Source organism: Papilio machaon, chromosome 16 (genome assembly GCF_912999745.1).
Source record: "Papilio machaon chromosome 16, ilPapMach1.1, whole genome shotgun sequence".
Taxonomy (NCBI): Eukaryota; Metazoa; Arthropoda; class Insecta; order Lepidoptera; family Papilionidae; genus Papilio; species Papilio machaon.
The window spans coordinates 3916006-3933874 of NC_060001.1; the positions used below are offsets into that span (position 1 = coordinate 3916006).

At 29.9% G+C, this 17869-nt stretch overlaps 2 protein-coding genes across 4 annotated transcripts; one reads left to right on the plus strand and one right to left on the minus strand.

Moving 5' to 3' along the window:
* Positions 1-1179: 1179 nt before the first annotated feature.
* LOC106716503 (serine/threonine-protein kinase PRP4 homolog) lies at positions 1180-4063 on the minus strand. 3 transcript variants are annotated; one of them, XM_045681512.1, is made up of 3 exons: positions 3954-4063; positions 3157-3306; positions 1180-2946 (listed from the first exon to the last, which is right to left on the minus strand). In XM_045681512.1, the coding sequence occupies exon 3, from the start codon at positions 2877-2879 to the stop codon at positions 1182-1184; it is 1698 nt and encodes a 565-aa protein (XP_045537468.1). In that variant the 5' UTR covers positions 2880-2946; positions 3157-3306; positions 3954-4063; the 3' UTR covers positions 1180-1181. The 3 variants fall into 3 exon arrangements, with proteins under 3 accessions (XP_045537468.1, XP_045537469.1, XP_045537467.1); XM_045681513.1 differs by lacking the exon at positions 3157-3306; XM_045681511.1 differs by lacking the exon at positions 3954-4063 and having other exon boundaries at positions 3157-3475.
* Positions 4064-4406: 343 nt separating this feature from the next.
* LOC106716629 (pentatricopeptide repeat-containing protein 2, mitochondrial) lies at positions 4407-8254 on the plus strand. Its single transcript, XM_014510182.2, has 9 exons — positions 4407-4534; positions 4625-4844; positions 4940-5042; positions 5312-5506; positions 5909-6005; positions 6302-6390; positions 6601-6714; positions 6783-6890; positions 7799-8254. Exons 1-9 carry the CDS (start codon positions 4453-4455, stop codon positions 7925-7927), a joined length of 1137 nt encoding a protein of 378 aa, XP_014365668.2. The 5' UTR covers positions 4407-4452; the 3' UTR covers positions 7928-8254.
* The last annotated feature ends 9615 nt before the right edge of the window (positions 8255-17869 follow it).

Here is a 17869-nt window from a genome sequence, read left to right on the forward strand (position 1 = left end):
ATTAATTACCGCCAACCTCTACGTTACGTCTACGTTTATTTTGGTTGTTTTTTATAGATTAAAAATTAATGATTATATAATTTTTTTTTATCGTCAATTTTTTTCAAATAAGCCGGGCTTATTATGTCTAGTCTTATATTTTTTAATAATTTAAGCAATTTGATATTATAAATTAAAATATTTTTAGTTTCAACAATTGTATGTGTAAAAATATTTTACTATCTCCCAATCAGTTTTGTTAAAGGTACCCCGAATACATCAACTTTAATGTTTCTGTCAAACAATTTTTTGAACTAAAAAGAAACTGACAGACAATTCTTTGACAAAAAAACTTAAAGGAATTTAGTCACTAAAAAGTACGAATGCTATAATTGTGTAACAAAAATTGTTTGACGATAATTCAAATTAGTTTGTATTCTTTAAACATTTAATAAATATATACTTGTCTTTTCTTTGTATGAAAGATAAAAAAAAAATGCTTTTCATTGAATATTTTGTATGTATTAATGAGCAAGGTCAATTTATCCTCAATGGTCATAGCTGAAGACTACGTCAATTTTCCTTATTTTATTGTGATACCTTATTACACATGATGTAACTTACTCATGTGTAGTTTGTTTTTAGTGATACTTGGTTGGTGGCGTATATTTTTGTTATATTTTGTCTTAGGAACCTATTAAAGTAAATACTTTTACCGAAACTGCTTGTTTTTTTAAACCCTTGACATGTCGATAAAAAGCTATCCTCGAATTAAAAAAATTATGTTCTTCCAGAGTGTGCTTTATATCTGTGCCAAATTTCATCAAGATCTGATTAGCCATTCTGGAGATACCTTCTAACAAACATCCGTCCATCTGTCTAAGTATTTATAATATTAGTAAGATTTAAGATACCCACCATACATAAAAAAACTTGTGAGCCGTCATGGGACGCCTGGCAGATGTGAAACATCGTGTGTGTACAAGTAATATGCATAAAATATTATAATTAAATGAATAATAATAATAATGATGATTATAATGATACTAATAAATAATATATGTATGTATACATATGTATAGCGTGGCGACCCGTCGCCACGCCAACAATTCGGTTTACAAGTGATCCTATAGATGTTTCACATCAAAAATAGTCTTACTTCAAAGAAAACAAAGTTTATATAACATTATTTTATTCACAGTTTAAATTTGTACTTGAATGAAAGAATGTTTTAGACCATCTGTTACAGATAATCTTTGTTTGTCATCTAACATGAGCATTTTATCTAATAAATCTTTCAGTTGTACCACCTTTTTCTCTTCACTTGATGTTAGCTTTTTAAAATATTGCTTCAAATCACGCTGCAGATCTCTGCAAATTACTATGTGATTCATTTCAACAACTTTTTCTCTCTCCGTTACCTTGTCTTTTTTACGGAGCAAAAAATTGTTTTTATAATTGAAATGTTGATCTTTAAATTTACTTCTTCTTAACAATTTGCTAGGAATTTTACCCTTTAAGTCCATGAAACATTTCAACATTTTATTGTTGGATCCTCCAGTAAAAAGGATATTATTTGTTGCCATTTCATATACCGTACATGCTGTTGACCAAATATCTATACCATAGCTGTACGGAATACCCAAAATAATTTCTGGAGCTCTATAAAATCTCGAAACTAGATAGGGTGTTGGTTCATTTTCATTGACTTTGGCAGCTGATCCAAAATCGCATAATTTTAGAACATTTTTATTTTCATTTACTAATATGTTATCTGGTTTTATATCTGCGTGTATAACACCAATTTTGGACAGTAATTTTAAAGCCAAAAATAGTTGTCTTGTATATATCATCAAAGCTTTTAGACTAATTCCATTGTGTTTTCCATATTTTTTTAATAAAGATCGCATATCCATATAAAATGGTTCTAATACTAGGCAGAGATGTCCTTTGTGAATAAAGTTTCTGAGTAATTTTACACAATGGTATTTATCATCTGGATCATTATCATTGATTTCTTTTAATATAGCCATTTCCTTTAAACCTGTTTTTTGCATAAGCTCATTGTTTCTTATAATTTTTATAGCTACTTCATTACCTTTAAATGTATGGTCTTGTGCACGAACAACATTAGCAAAGACACCTTGTCCTAGAATGGACTTAACTGTATATCTGTTATTGTTAATGCAGTCACCGACTCTTGCTTTATAATACCCTTCCTCATCATCCCAATTATCAGCCAATTCAGCATTCTTATCATTATTATCTTGAATAATGACTTCAGGGTCTTTATTTTTAGGAAATTCATCTTTTTCTGAAAACATATCTGTTATTTCCTTCCCTGTACTTTTTATTGAGTTTGCAGTGTCATTATTTTCTATTTCACAATCAACTTGGCTTGTATTTTGAATTTTGGAGTCTTCTTCTATATTGATTATATTTTGAGAATTATTTAAGTGATCTAATAGTTGTTTGCGTTGTTTACGCCTTTGCTCAATTATATATTCCTCATCTTCAGATTCAGAAATATGTATGCCTTCTTGATTATATTCTGGTGATGGTTCTTTAATTGTTTTAGCATCAGCATTATATTTTTTACTTTTATTATCTTGTTTATCTCCATTTACATGTTTTCGTTTTCTTTCATTTGCATCTTTCAACATTTTCGTTTCATTATAAGAATATGTTTTGTATTTTTCTAAGTTTGCACACAATAATTTTCTCTTTTTTAACAATTCTTCCATACTGAAGTCTTCCATGATTGGTAAAGGTGGAGTTCTTGAATCAGTATGCTTTACCTTTGTTTTTTTTCCATGTTCCCTAACACTTTCTATTTTCCTATCACTTCTTGAACTTTTATGATTGCTTTTTCTGTAATTTGTCCTATTACATTCTGCCATGGTCTATAAGCAATATGTATATGTTAAAAAACTTTTGTAATCGGATGTTTTAGTTCAAATTTCCTATCTGTAACCAAACAAATCAAAATTAGGTTTATACCCACATACTAAAAAAGTAATAGTAAAATTGTGGTAAGCTTTTTCTTGTGTTAAATCCATAAAAATCAATTATAATGAATGGTATTTAGCTTAATGATTCAAATAAAAATTACAAAAAACTGTTATGAATTTAACACAATTTGCGGTTAAATTCAAGGTTAACTAGGTCATTGATTACATGTCCACCCTGTGAATTATCATCTGTATTTTCCAACATTACTCAGATGTTAATCATTTCATGTTGATGCAGAACGTGACATCACGTTTTCAGAAGTGATTCAAATTCTTGGGTCGCTTTTGTTCACTTTACTTTCCCATCCATGGTTATCTATACAAAAAATGAATGTTATTTGAATATTAGATGTTTTAAATAGTTTTACACTAACAATAGTTTTTTTATAGTATAATGCCACCACAATTTAATAAGAAGTATTGATACAATACTTACTCCTTTACATTCAAACAGTACACATGTCATGACAATTTTAAAGTACAAATTTTAGTATAAGTTATATAACAAGAAGTTGTCCATGCACAAGTCAACAAAAAATTGTAAAGTAGCAAAATTAGATGAAACAGTTTTATCTTTGTACTTTAAAAGGTATCAATGTTCATGACATGAGCACTGTTTTAAATTCATTTTGCATTGTAAAGTACATAAGCAAAGACATAGCTGTAAGTAGACAGTTAAGTTTATTCCAAATTGATTTATTCATTTTTCCATAAAAACTTATAATCTGTGTTTGTCTTATGTACCTTACATTTAAATAGTATAAAAAATTGGATTCACTTTACTTTTTCCTAAAACTCTAAAACTCTATACATTAAACCAAATTTTGTATTAAAGATAGTGTTTATTGTCAGTAATATAGGCCTATATTTGGAATTAAAATTAAAATTTATCCCAGACAAGACACGCATCTTTTGTCTGCGACAAATTTTTGCTCGGTATTCGATGAATATTTTTGGTAAAACCTGTAAATCTCGTTCAAGTATTTGTAATTTCAACGATTAATATACACATAACACTGATGTATTTAGTATTTATAAAAGATTTATTAAATGAATAGTATTGTACAACGTATTATGATTTTAGCAATATTAAATTGTCAAACTCAAATTGTCAATTTCCTTTCTTTTTTTTTCCGCCCATTGCGCAGGCTATAGCCTTTCGACCATACTGCCTTGAAATTTCTTTTCAATATTAAATTGTCATTGTCGCCCAGAGAAAAAATTCAGTTCACTTTGATAAAAACAAAAAATAATCTTAAAGATCAAATCATTTCAATCAACTGAAATGACTTGTTATCTCGTAATCTTAATTTTTTCCTTTAATTCACTCATAACATTTGGCATAATGAAAACGAGTTTGATGATTCTTAACTGTCAAATTTAAAGGAAAAAAGCAAAACTCAACATAACCTAAAACCTGTTCAGTTTAGTGAAAAAATTTATAATAATTTTCTATTTTAAAATGACAATGTTTGCAAAATCAATTAAAGCGTTTTGTAATTCTCGCTCCTTATTATATAGCAGATCAATACATGTTACAAAAGGTAAGAGACAAAGTAGTGCTTTTCAAATTTAATCCGCAAAAATCAAACACTAATAACTCAACTTATTTAAAAGTAATGTATTTGTTACAGCTTTAAATCTCTATTCGCCAACTGCACTTGGCATTGATGGTTATCTTCAATCTCGAAAAAGGGTGAAGGATCAATTTTTTAATTTTACTGATACCTTTAGGGCCAAAATGAGGGATTTTGTTTCGGAACCTAAACATATGATATTTACAGAAGATTTAAAAAATATGGTTCACATGGCTGAACCAACAGATTTGGATCTTGTGTTAAATATGATTAAAAAGTAAGTACACTCTCACAAATAGATATAGAGAAAGATTGAATGAAATTGTTTGTGGCAATTGGCTTGATTTGGTGCATTATTCTTATTGTTTACAGGTTCAATAATCAAAATGTAGAATTTAGGTTTGGTTCATTTATATTTGGTCCAGTAGTGATGAGAATGTTTCATTTCTTGGATGCGCCCAATGAAGCATTAAAGGTTAGCTGAACACTTAAACATGTTATCTCTATTGATTGTTTTTTATGTTATGATTATTGTGTACTGGTTTTGTTAGTTTAATAAATTGCAATATGAGCTAATCTATGAGATTTGGTAATATGTCAAAGAGTATGACTAAAGTATACAGAATAGATCCGAGAGTTTATATACAATATGAAACAGTATTGTCATATCTTTTAGAATTATGAAAAAGAATTTGCCAGAATCAGTGATAATGAAAGTTTTAACTGTTAAATTTTTAATTTCAGTCCTTTGAAGATCCAGAAAACAGTGGTTTCTATGACCAACTAGTCTCATATCAGATATTACTTGACCTACTGTATAACCATGAAATGTTTGATGAGATGTACAGGGTGTTTGAAAAAGTGCAAGAAAAACAGTTGAATATGACGAAGTTCCCTAAGTACCCTGTGATACTTGTTTTAGCTGCCTGTTATAAACAAGTAAGTAACAATATTATAATTAATTATTTATTTTAGAACACACTGTAACAGCTTAACCCAATAATCAATCTGAAGATTAGTATAATTACTTTGTATACATTTTTATACTCACTCTGAGTACAAAAATGTATCAGTCTCCTTAACAATAGATTTTTTTTTATTGTAAAATATGCACCAGTTGTGAAGTTTTTAAAACTAATTCCCTTAATTCTTTAACTAAGTTTTAATAGATGTTACAATGAAGACATCACTGGAATTAAATTAATGAACAATTTCTATCAAAGAAACCTTAGATAGTAAATCTAAAGAAATTTCAGATAGATTATTGGATTGACTTTGGCTATATTACAACATTTGTGTTGTGTTGTCAATTATGATTGTATATTAAAATTGTAATTGTAGAATACACCAAAAAGTTTGGAATATGCAACAAAAATATGGACAGAAATGACAAGTGTTGGGACTGTGCCGGTCAGAAGAGCTGCCACATTATTTGCAGGTTTGGACATTTTTGATGATACATTTAATTGTTACAAAGTATTAATGTAATTGGGGAAGATTTATGTCCAGCAGTGGGCAGACAAATGCTGATGATGATTGAACTGTGTTTACATTGATATAATGTTAAAAATAAATTGTAATTGTAACAAATGATAGGGGGATTTTGTATGAGTCTAGTTAATTATCCATTAGTTATTTAGTTTTAGTAGAGTTTTTCGTCTAATAAATAAAATAAAATAAGACGGAATATCTATATTGTTGTGTTGTTATGTTTACTTTGTTTTATATTTATAGCGCTGGCATTAAATCAGGGAGCCCCACATATCGCATTGGAGAGTATATCAATGCAAAAACCACATTATGTGACTATTAGAAATATTAAGGTAATTCATCAATGGTACTTTGCATGTAACTTTTTAACCAACTTCAAAAAAGAAGAGGTTCTCAATTTGTCTGTATGTTTTTTTTACATCACAACTCCACTCCTGATTGTCTGGTTTTCATGAATCTTTTTTATTGTTTTTTTAATGAAAATATATATTAATAAGCTACATAATTTAGCAAGTATTCAAATATAATTTATTTAATTACAGGCAATCGCTTTAGCAGAAATGGGAAGAGTTGATGACGCTTTGCCGATTTTGAGAGCTGTAATGGATGTAGATTTGCCAGAACAAAATCACAAACATACATTCTTTGAAGAAACTGTAAGAAAATATTGAACAAATAACTATTTGATTGTTGTAAATTTGAAATAACTGACGAATTGTTTTAGATATCGAAGGTGAGAAGTTGTGTTGAGAAAACGGAAAATAAAGATGTACAAAAGGAGTTTGCAAATATTGAAAAGGCACTTAGAGATAGAGACCTTATAGATAGTCAGGTAAAAAAAAGTTAAGCCGCATTCACATTTGCCTGACGTGTCGTGTCGTGATGCTTTCTGTCGTGATGGCTACTGTTCACATCTATGTGACGCGTTATGACGCATTTTTAATCAGTTCCGTTATAGCTCTCGGAGAGTTTACACATTCGCAATGTTTTTTCATGAATCATCCGATTCGGATTCAGATTATGAAGAAGATATGCAGTTATTGGCACTGGCAACACTTCTAATAAAACAAAAACAGAGAAGAAGATATTGGATACATCCAGTAAATACAAAAAGATAGTTTAGTTTTAATAGATTGATCCTTATATTGTTTACATTTTGTATCATAAATCGCTTTATATTGTCGTACGTACTCGATCAGCTCGTCGTCCATACCTTCTGACGCGTCACAACACGACACGTGCGCGTGCACACTAGTCCGACCCGCTGTGTCGTGTCGCTGCGCCGTCCCCCGCACCTCACCCAACTGACGCGGACCGGGATCGCTACTGACGCGACACGACACAAGCCATCACGACACACTGCGTCAGAGAAGTGTGCACGCAACCATATTAATTGTATGAGACCGATACCTTTCTGACGCATCACGACACAACACGTCAGGCAAATGTGAACGCGGCTTTATACACCATTTTTTTTGTTTGTCATTTTTAATATATATTGTCATATTAATATTTATCACACATTTTTAATTAAATTTTTAAATATTCATTGATTCTTGCAGAGATTTATTGGTTAAAAAAGTCGTCTAGTTTAGTTAGATTTCTCAGACTTAATCACTTAAGTCATTGCGCCAGATTTTAATGTTAATTTAATCTGTAGTTTTTATAATTATTTTTCTATCAAACTGTTTCTCTTCAATTTAGAAACTTTTGGATTACCCTTATTTAATGTTTTTTTAGACGTTAGATTCGCTGGTGACGTCAGAGATAAATTTAACCACCAAGAACCCGAGGAAGCCACAAGGCATGCCACAGATGCCTTACAGTATGAGAAAAAACAAACAGAACACAAGAGAAAATATGGTGTGATTAATATTCAGTTTTTACACATCCACTGATTACTACAAAATGTTTAGAAGACTCGTAAATTTGTTCAGTTTTTTGTCACTTTATTTAAAAGTGTGAAAATTTAAAAGTGTAAATGTAATTAGAATTTATGTAATGTGTCATGTTGAAATGAGTAATCTATATGTAGAAGGGAACTTTGCAAAGTGGTCCGAGTAATAAAAGATAATGAGTAATAAAACACTACAGACTATGAAATAAAATTCAATAAAATCACTGGAACAATGTTTGATAGACATCAGAAAATAATGTGTACAAAATGTAGTGTAATATAAATTGATTAAAAAATTACAAAGCTGAAGTTATTTTATTTGTATGTAAAACCTACGAAACAAGTAAACTTAAGTTAGAGCGTTAAAATCTACATTTACGTGACGTAAAGCCTCCGTTTACGTCTATGCTTACGTCTTCGCCTACATTTAAGCCTGCATCTACGCTTCCGTCTACATGTTCATCTACGCCTAAGCCTACGTCTACGACAACGTTTACGCTTACATCTACGTCTAAGGACTTCGGCTACCTCGTTGCTTACGCCTAAACCTACGTCTACGTCTTCATTCGGTTACGTCTTCGTGTACGTCTACGCTTAGCACTACGCCTACGCCAAAGCCGACGCATACGCCTACACCTACGCCTTCGCCTATGTATATTCACGACTCGTCACGTGTAGGACAACATATAGTTCATTCTATTTGAGTAAACAAAGATGAGCTATATGTTGTTTGTATACATGTGTTTTGACAGTAGACAGTCATAATTAAAAACAAAAGGAACAAAGGATAGTTTCACTGACGGACTACTGTACTGGTGAAAGCTAAAATATCTCATTCATTTCATATTGTTCAGAGTTATGCCTCTTAAAATAGATAAAAGTATAAAATGTTTCATGATATTTAGAAATGTTTTGTTCATAATGTCGGCACCATTTTGAGTATTATCTATTTCTGTAGCATGAAAATTATTTGAGTAGTATGAAAATGTAGACTGCCAGTGCATTCTTTCTAAACAATTTATGTTTTGTAATAAAATAAAAAAACTTAATGGTGTAGTCTAATGTCTGAAATATATATTACGAGCCCCTATATTGTCGTACGGATGAGGTAGAAAAGTAAACACCATTAAGTTACCGACAATCGGAAAGTTTACATTACCAAGTTGTTTCACTTATGTACTTATTTGTTGACAATTTATTTTGTTTGCTAACGGTTTCTAATGTGCTTGAAGCGCCAGTGGTTTAACGATATTAAATAGGGTTGATGATAATATAAGATTATATTTACTTTTTCTACTGTATGTGAATATGTAAATTGCTATAACCGTGCATTATTTTTATAAAAAGAATAAATCTGCACATCGGAGAATAAAATGTACGTAAAAAAAAATGAGTTATAGTATTGTAGACGGCCTTTTTTGTTCTCTTTTGAATGCAGCAAGCCATGTCAGTTCCGTTGCTTTCATTTTAAAATACTCCTTGGAGTTCTTTTTCCACGAGATCTTTGTCTTTACAAATTATAAACATTATAATTATATTCGAGAAAATGAATTTACTTGTTGAATTTAAAGTTTCCTTGTTTTTTACTAACGTACTGTTAGAAACGATTGTTAAATAAGATTCTTAAACTTTAAATATTGGGACCTCAAATAGCTTAATCAGCTTAAGACTAGTGCTACAACTGTTGAATAAGCTTTTGTCTAACAGTAGTTACAGTATGTGAACGGATGATACAGATCTAGGCAGTGATGCATTGAGTGAAAGGTGACGTGAATAAAAAGGGAGTGATGTCTGAAATATTAGTAGGTAGATCGATCTGGAGGATAAAAAACGTGCGCCTACCCAACGTGATTAGGACAGGGAGATGATAATGATTTGATTTTGTAAACAATTGGTCATTTTCCAAATAAATTCAATATTTTAGAACTTTGCATTTAAGTGTCAAATGCATGTTAATAGGACATGTTACGTTTGTATTCATGTTTCAATAAATATATGCGAGACAATAATGTTCAATATTAGTAGCTGTCATAACCACACTGTATCGACCCGTATATTACTGTCTACAACATGTGTAATTTCATCGAATATAAAGTTTATTGTAAACTAATTAGATGGAGAATTAAAAACGAAGTATTCTTTGAATAAACAGCAAGTTTAATAAACTGTTTATTTCTGTCGTGACTTTAAATTGGTCTAATCAAGTCTTAATTAATGATAATATATAATAATAATACCATTCGCCCCGATTAAATGTTGACTATGGCAACCAAGACTATGTAGTTTGACTATGGCCACCAGACTAAACGGCCAACTATCTGGTGGCCATTGTTGACATTTTAAGTTGCTTCAATTGTAAAAGTTTCGGAGTTTCTGTGAAATATTGAAATATAGACATGCCTTTGTTTGAACATCAATGAAAATCACAAAAGACTGAAAATTTTTAGTTGCACAGGTTAAAAGGCATTCGCAATTCTATTAGTAGTGTTTGAGGAAAATAAAGAAAGAATTCTGGAAAATTGTAAACTAAAATGTAGGCTTATAAGCTAAACTATAGTTTTTTCTTAGCAATATTAATTAATCTTTCTGATATTATAAATACAAATTATTGGAGGTATGGATGGATGTTTGTTAGAAGGTATCTCCAGAAAGGCTCAAAAGATCTCTTCTGAAATTTGGCATAGTTGTAGATCATAGTCTGGAAGAACATATGGTATACAAGTTACACAAGTTTTACTTCTTCCGAGGGGACGGAGTCATCGGCAATAGCTAGTATTATAACTCTTAATATAATAACATGTGAAGCAATAAGTTGAGATTACGTTAGTTATAGTGTTGATGATGCGTAAAATTAACAGTTATATATTATTTTGTAAAAATGTCGTATTAAAAACCGACGAAATTCAATATCAACGACAGTTATAAATAAACATTGCTAGGTTAATCCAGCTGTGATTAGTTTGCGTTTAATATACCATCGACTTTTCTCGGCAGTAGAGTTCCACTTTAATTAAACGAAGTACCGATATTGGGTTTTATAGCTTTGCTGTAAACGATTCGTTGTCACACACACCCTCACATAGATACAACCTGTAATTGCATTAAGAGTTAATTAACTTTAAACTATGCATTTCATGTAAAAACTCCTCAATCTAATTAAACTTTTGCAGAGTTATACGTGTTCTGTTTTCAATTGTTTTTGTGTTACAAAATCCTCGAATTTCAACAGTTTGTTTTCTGTTTGTGCAGAAATAAATAAGAAATACGTATAGTTACATCATAATTTTACATTGGAATGTAATAAAAATAAATCGCCAATCACTTTCTATTTATTAACATTATTCGTCTTTGAGGCGAGAAAAGGTAACAATTGCAGTACTTAAAATTAATTTATATTTCAGTTCGCGTACTTTAAAAAACATTTCATTGATGTTAAATTAACGTACGTAGGCTTACTTATTCTTTTTGGAAGCAAACGAATTTAATCGTTCATGTACTATACTAGACTAGTTAAGGATATTCCTAGCATTACACTCGCAGAAGTTACGATAACATAACTTGAAATATTACTTGAAGAGGTTAAGTTGGATTATAAGATAATACTGATACAACTTAAACTTGTTAACAAGGACTTTACTTCGCTTTACAATGAATCTATTAACTATAAGTTCTAGAGTTAGCTAGTTGTATCTTTACAACTATTTCATAAATTAATAACCAACGTGTTGATGTTGTCTTGCATTTGTTCTAGTTATGGATGAAAACTGTTTATCGTAATACCAAATAAATTACTGGCGCAAAAAATAAACTTTTAACTCCAAAGAAATTCATTTGTAATAGTTAGAGTTGAAAATAGACTTACACTTAATGTTTTACGAAATTACCTTTTATATTCTCGCACTATATAAGATTTAAAGTAAGATTTTTTATGTTAAAGTTACATTTTAAGTTAGAAAAGCACAGGTAAGAGACATTAAAACAATGCGACAGTAAAACTGAAAGCTCTTCAAAGATTAAATAGAATGTAATGGCACAGTAAAGTTGAGAAAAGTTCCGAGCTAAAATATTTTAACGACAGTTTAACGAGGATCGTAATCATTTCAGTGGTTGAAATGTACAAATCAGTATACTTTGTTATAAAATTAAAAAAAAAACTTCGGTCAGAAAGATGGAGTTAGTGCGTCATTTTTTTTTGCTTTATAATAAGAAATTTAATACATCTTCATACTAGAGTTATTAAGGCAATAATATACTAATATATTACTAGTCAAATTCTTAATGTTATTTATGAGTACGTTTTAAATGTAAATAAACTTAATAACCATTGTTAAAATATAAAACAAACTTTGAAATTTATCCAATGCTTTATTTATTTCTGCATGTTTATTCATGAACGTCTGGAGTGAACATTACACAACCAATACAATGCAAATGACGAATGAAAAGTGCTTTTAACTGGAATTTTCTCGTTAAATATAAATTACATAGAGTACAAGTTGCCATATTTTAGAACTTAAGTGCTATGAAAAGATTTGTTATTACAAATTGAAAATGTACATTTTATGACCTAATTGGAAAAGTAGACAATACAGCCTATGAAATACATTAAGAAATACTTTTTAGAAAATGTTTTGTTTTTTTATTTTTATTTTGGACGCGATGGCTATGACGTTACAATATGATGCGGGTTGATTCATTTATTTTTTACTTGAAACGCACTTGCTATTTCGTAAGCTCCTTGTATAAATTATAAACCGCAATGGAAACAAGTTATTCACAAATCCGCTAATTCTAAATTCAAGTAAAAACAGGCTTATCGATGTTTGCGATTTGTCAATGCTATGTTGTTTGTGTTTTGATTCAATGATCTCTACTTAAAGCATAATTTACCCTTCCTAATATAACTATCTGTTACAATTTAGTTAAACATTTGATTACGTAATTATTTTTATTAATAATTATATTTACGAGACAACAATATAAATAAATTAATAGATGAGTCTTTGAATTTTCGTTCCTTCATCTCATTCTCGTTATTCATGAAACCGTTGTCATGGAAAGAATTTACAATACGTATTTTTCTACAGAGATAGTACTAGTTTTCGAAGTAAAACTACATATGTCATATGTATAAAATTCATATAAATCTACATATCTGAGGCGCGTTTCCACAGTACATGTTTTTACAGACAAAAACAGACATAGAAATGTGGAAATGGTGTCGCCAAAAAATGTACGTCAGAACGCTAGCAAGTGTGTAACTTCGAAGTGTAAAAATCGGTGCGTAAGCTGTTCGTGATCGATGGCTGACAACGTACGTCCGAAAAATTACGCACAGTGAACGCGCCTTAAGACAGAATCAATTTGGTTTGCGGAAAGCAATGAAGTATTGCAGACGAGAAAAGCTCTGACTTCGACGACGATTCATTGAGACTGTTATTTATCAATGTCATTTCCTCTCAGTCTTTTAGTGAATTACCTTCGTTTTAACATATTTTTACTTTCCATTACATCTGTTTAGGGAAGACAAAGTGAAAAAGTAAATGTATGGTTTTCTTATGAAAGTAATTAACTATTGTAAAATTAACTTTTCAGCCTTCATATCTTTACAAACGCGTCTCAAATAAATTCTATGTACTGGTATTTACCATGAAATTGAAGTTATTGAATAAAATATTTATTTGTATTTCTATTTCTGAAATCACGGTCCTGAATTCCAAGAATAAAAGGGTTTTTCATATATAACGAAACGCAAGCTTCTGAGCTTTTATGGTATAAACGAAAAGTGTACGTCTATATTGGATTTATTTTTAAAAAAAGCGCAATTCCTGTACAATGTAAATGTTGTAAATTTTACAAACATTTATATTACACATATTTTTCTATTAATTTAGATATAACATTTAAATTTTACGTATAATAATTAAGATTATTTCAGACTAATCTTAAAGACATAAAAGATTAAAATTGAATTATAAATAGGCTGTAATCATTTTCTTGAAGATTTTCTTGCCTCTTTATTGCCTACAATATAGAGAGATACAACAATGATTTGAAAATTATTTAAGATGTAGACGCATGTGTAAGTTTACTTTAGTTAAAGTTCTTGTCAATATCAAGACAACCCGAAAGTTTTGTTTGCAGGCCCTACTTGTGAAGTTCGCCTGTTGTCAGCTAATGAGATCCGAACTTCCCGCATCATGTCACGTAATACAAGAAGAATTTGAAAACACGAATTACTACATATTTATACGTTATCTTCTTCCTTTAAAAGAACGGTATCGTCTTTCTTTTTCGGGACTTATTTCTTAATGTAAATATCGAAGTTACATACGACAATAATTATTTTCCCGGTAATTTATTTTTAAAGAGACGTTTCTTTTGTAAATTAAAATGTAAATGTTACACGTTCCAATATTTTTAATGATAACTTTGTTGTAAGACGAATTCACTTAAAGCCAGTTGTTGAAAAAGCGATCAATACAATATAACATTAACTACAAGGTTTTACGTAAATATTACGCATTTAACTTCATAACAGGCAAAACGCTTTCTCTTTTACATCTCACTGTGGGTTTCCACTGCCTAAACATGTATTAAAGCATAATAGTACTCCTATTGTTCAAAGTGAGTAAAAAAGAAACATGTTTTTCAACAAGAATCCGACAGTAGAAACTCTCAGATACACGTCCAAATTTTATATATTTTAACAAAATAAAATAATGGCAACTTATTCACGTTATTATAACGGGGTATAGAATATAGGTGTGAGAGCAAACTCCGTCGGAAACGTTCGTTAACATGATTAAGGGGACGTAGCAGCTAATCTTGTAATATAATTAATGTTGCGACATAGACGCTCATGTCATTAACGGAATTCATCTTAAAATATTCTTACGTAGCTATTTTTATAACAAAAAGGATACAAATAAGTTCCCTAATTCCTGGTTTAGTATAAAAATTACCATAGAGTATTCAATATTTACTTGCAAGTTTTTTGTCACTATAGTGGACTTAGTACAAATATTTGTAACAATGGCAATCGTTTCATTAAACTTCGTATTAAAATATTCGCAGCCCTATCACTGTAATAACACACAAATATGCACACCAAAAATCTCATACCAAATTTCACATAATTGACGATGATGACGATACGAAGTAATACACAAATATTCGTGATAGGCCCACAGTATGGCTACTCATGTCATTAATTACGTACTCGTATTTTATATTTTTTGCTATATTTGTATCAGTCTGTTTGAAAATAATTTACAAAGGTCAAATTCATTGATAGCTATTTTACTACATCACCAAAATAACACATTTACTTCAGGTTCACTAAAATCTTTAAAATAGATCAAAGAAAGTTACAGCTTAAATATAAGTGGCGTCACTTATCCCGTAATTATAACCTTGGTTTTTTTAATGGCAAAATACATGTTCAAAAACATTGCTATTACAAATGTTTCAAAGAGAATGTCTGAGAAATCTACACTAATATATCCGACTGACAAGAGGGAAATATTTTTGGCGCGTATCTGTTTGTTTTATTACGGATGATAGTTTGAATGTAATTCCATTTTGAAGGGCTAAAGTGAGGGGTCGTTTGATTTGTCTACTTCTCCGTGCGTAATAATGTATCATCTATGCAACACATATATCGCAGAATTAAGATATAAAATTATAAATTAGTGAAAAAGTTGTTCGTTTCTCACTCGTCACATCATTTTTTTAATAATATGTATTAATATTTTAAAACCTTAATTTGAAAACAAAGATGTCGGTTTCATTAATTAGCCTTGGTCAATCCGCTTTTTTTATTCATGTTAGGTTGTAAAGATTTGTATTTATATATGTTAATAACGTATAAATTGAAAATACCGAACCGATTTTACAAATTCTTTCGCCATTAGAATGCTACATTATCCCGATTGACGCAGATTTTATTTAATACAGTCATTATACAAAAAGAAGCTTATATCTCCTAATGACAAAGGAAAATAGAATTTAATACTAATTCATGATATCCTATACGAAGAAAGTAAACATAGGCGAAATGTTAATCTCCTCAAGTCACTTTGTTATGTAAACAGAATAAGAATTTCGTTAATGGTATTTACTTTCCTTGGACTTGACACCGGATTTGATACAGATACCGAACGAATATAGAATATACCTAATTTAATTATTTTTAATAGTTGACCAAAAACAATGTTCAAATAATTGTCATTCTCCTTGAAAACAAAAAATAAAACACAGAAAACTGATGATTTATAATTGACTTTTTGGCTACAGATAATATTATGGCAACATTTCATTTTCGCCAATAGTTAGACGTATACTTGGTAAAATTAAAACTAAACAGAATTTGAATACAACGTTTTCTCGCCGTGGGCTGAGAATAAATAATGAGCTAGGAGGCTAGAGGCTAAAGGTTTTACCACATTTTTAACATATTTTTCTTGTTAATATAAAATTTACTAAGGCTGATCCAACTTATTTACATTGTATAGTTAAAAATTCAAGTAGATAAAATTATAAATAAAAGTTATATACACCTTTGATGAAGTGATTTTTTGATTTTTCTTTTGGCTTATCCATTACTAGCTGTTGCCCGCGACTCGATCCGCGCGGAATTAAGAAAACATAATAATTAGCCTATGTGTTCTTCTAGACTATGATCTACGTCTATGACAAATATCATCTAGATCCGTCGAGCCGTTCTGAAGATACCTTCAAACAAACATCCATCCATCTAAACATTCGCATTTATAATATTAGTAAGATTAAGTGGATTGGATGAATTTTATTATTGAGTAACCTATTACCTATCTTTGGTCGATAAATCCAGATAATAAATATTCTAAATTTGATTTTAATGAAACAAAAAAATCAATTCATTAAAAAATAGTTATATTTTATACAAAGTGTATCGTGAAATGTTTGCATTGTAGATAGAATAAAGTTTATATTTCCGCTTCAGGTCGTTAAAGTTTCTTAGAAGTAGAGACGTACAATGTTGTCATAATGCCAGTTTAAGTTTCAATAAATCCGAGTTTGTTAAGCATAGTATCTCATTAAAAGTAGATAATCTAATTTGATATATTAACTATTTTACTTAAAAATAACGTAAGAAACTAACAGAAAAATATAGATAACTAATAAGTTCTAGTTACTAGAAACAGGCTCTTTTATGGTCAAAATAATTTCAAAGTTTTAAACAGTAAACCCAATTAGGATTTCCTTTTTCATTTTTATAAAGTTCAACGTAAATTTTTATGCCTTTAAAGTTCCAAAGTACTCTTACCATCTACAACGAAACGTATTTCGAGTTCCTACAAACTTCTTAAAGAAATTCTCCTACAGTTTTCCATGTGAATGCACTCGAATACATCCAGAGCATTCCATATTTTCGATGATGAAATTACTAACTAATTAAATTTAAAAATCGATTTAGAAAAATAAAAACTTAGGTTATTTTACAAATTTAAAAATCGGTTATTTTTAAAATGTTACTTGTGTTGTATAGAGTAACACAAATTAAAGTAAGTTTATGGTTTTTAATAGATTTTAGTGCAGTGAAATATTTTAATAAACTTATTTAAAAATGACAAGCAGGTATGAAATTATTTGGTTATTAGGATCTCCAATATAACCCTTGTTACATTTGGAACTTACCAAAAACTAATGTTGCCACGTCATGAATTGTTTAAAAAGCCTGTTATATTTTTACAAATATATCAGAACAATTAGCATAGAGTGTCTGAAGATTTCTGTTTATAAAGACTACAAACCATACGTTAAAGTCGGCGTATCAAAAGTTCGGCTTAATTTATGCGGGCACATGAAAGGTTGAGTGACTACCAGCCGTGGGCGAAACAACATTGCCTTTAAAACTTCGTTCTCTGTTA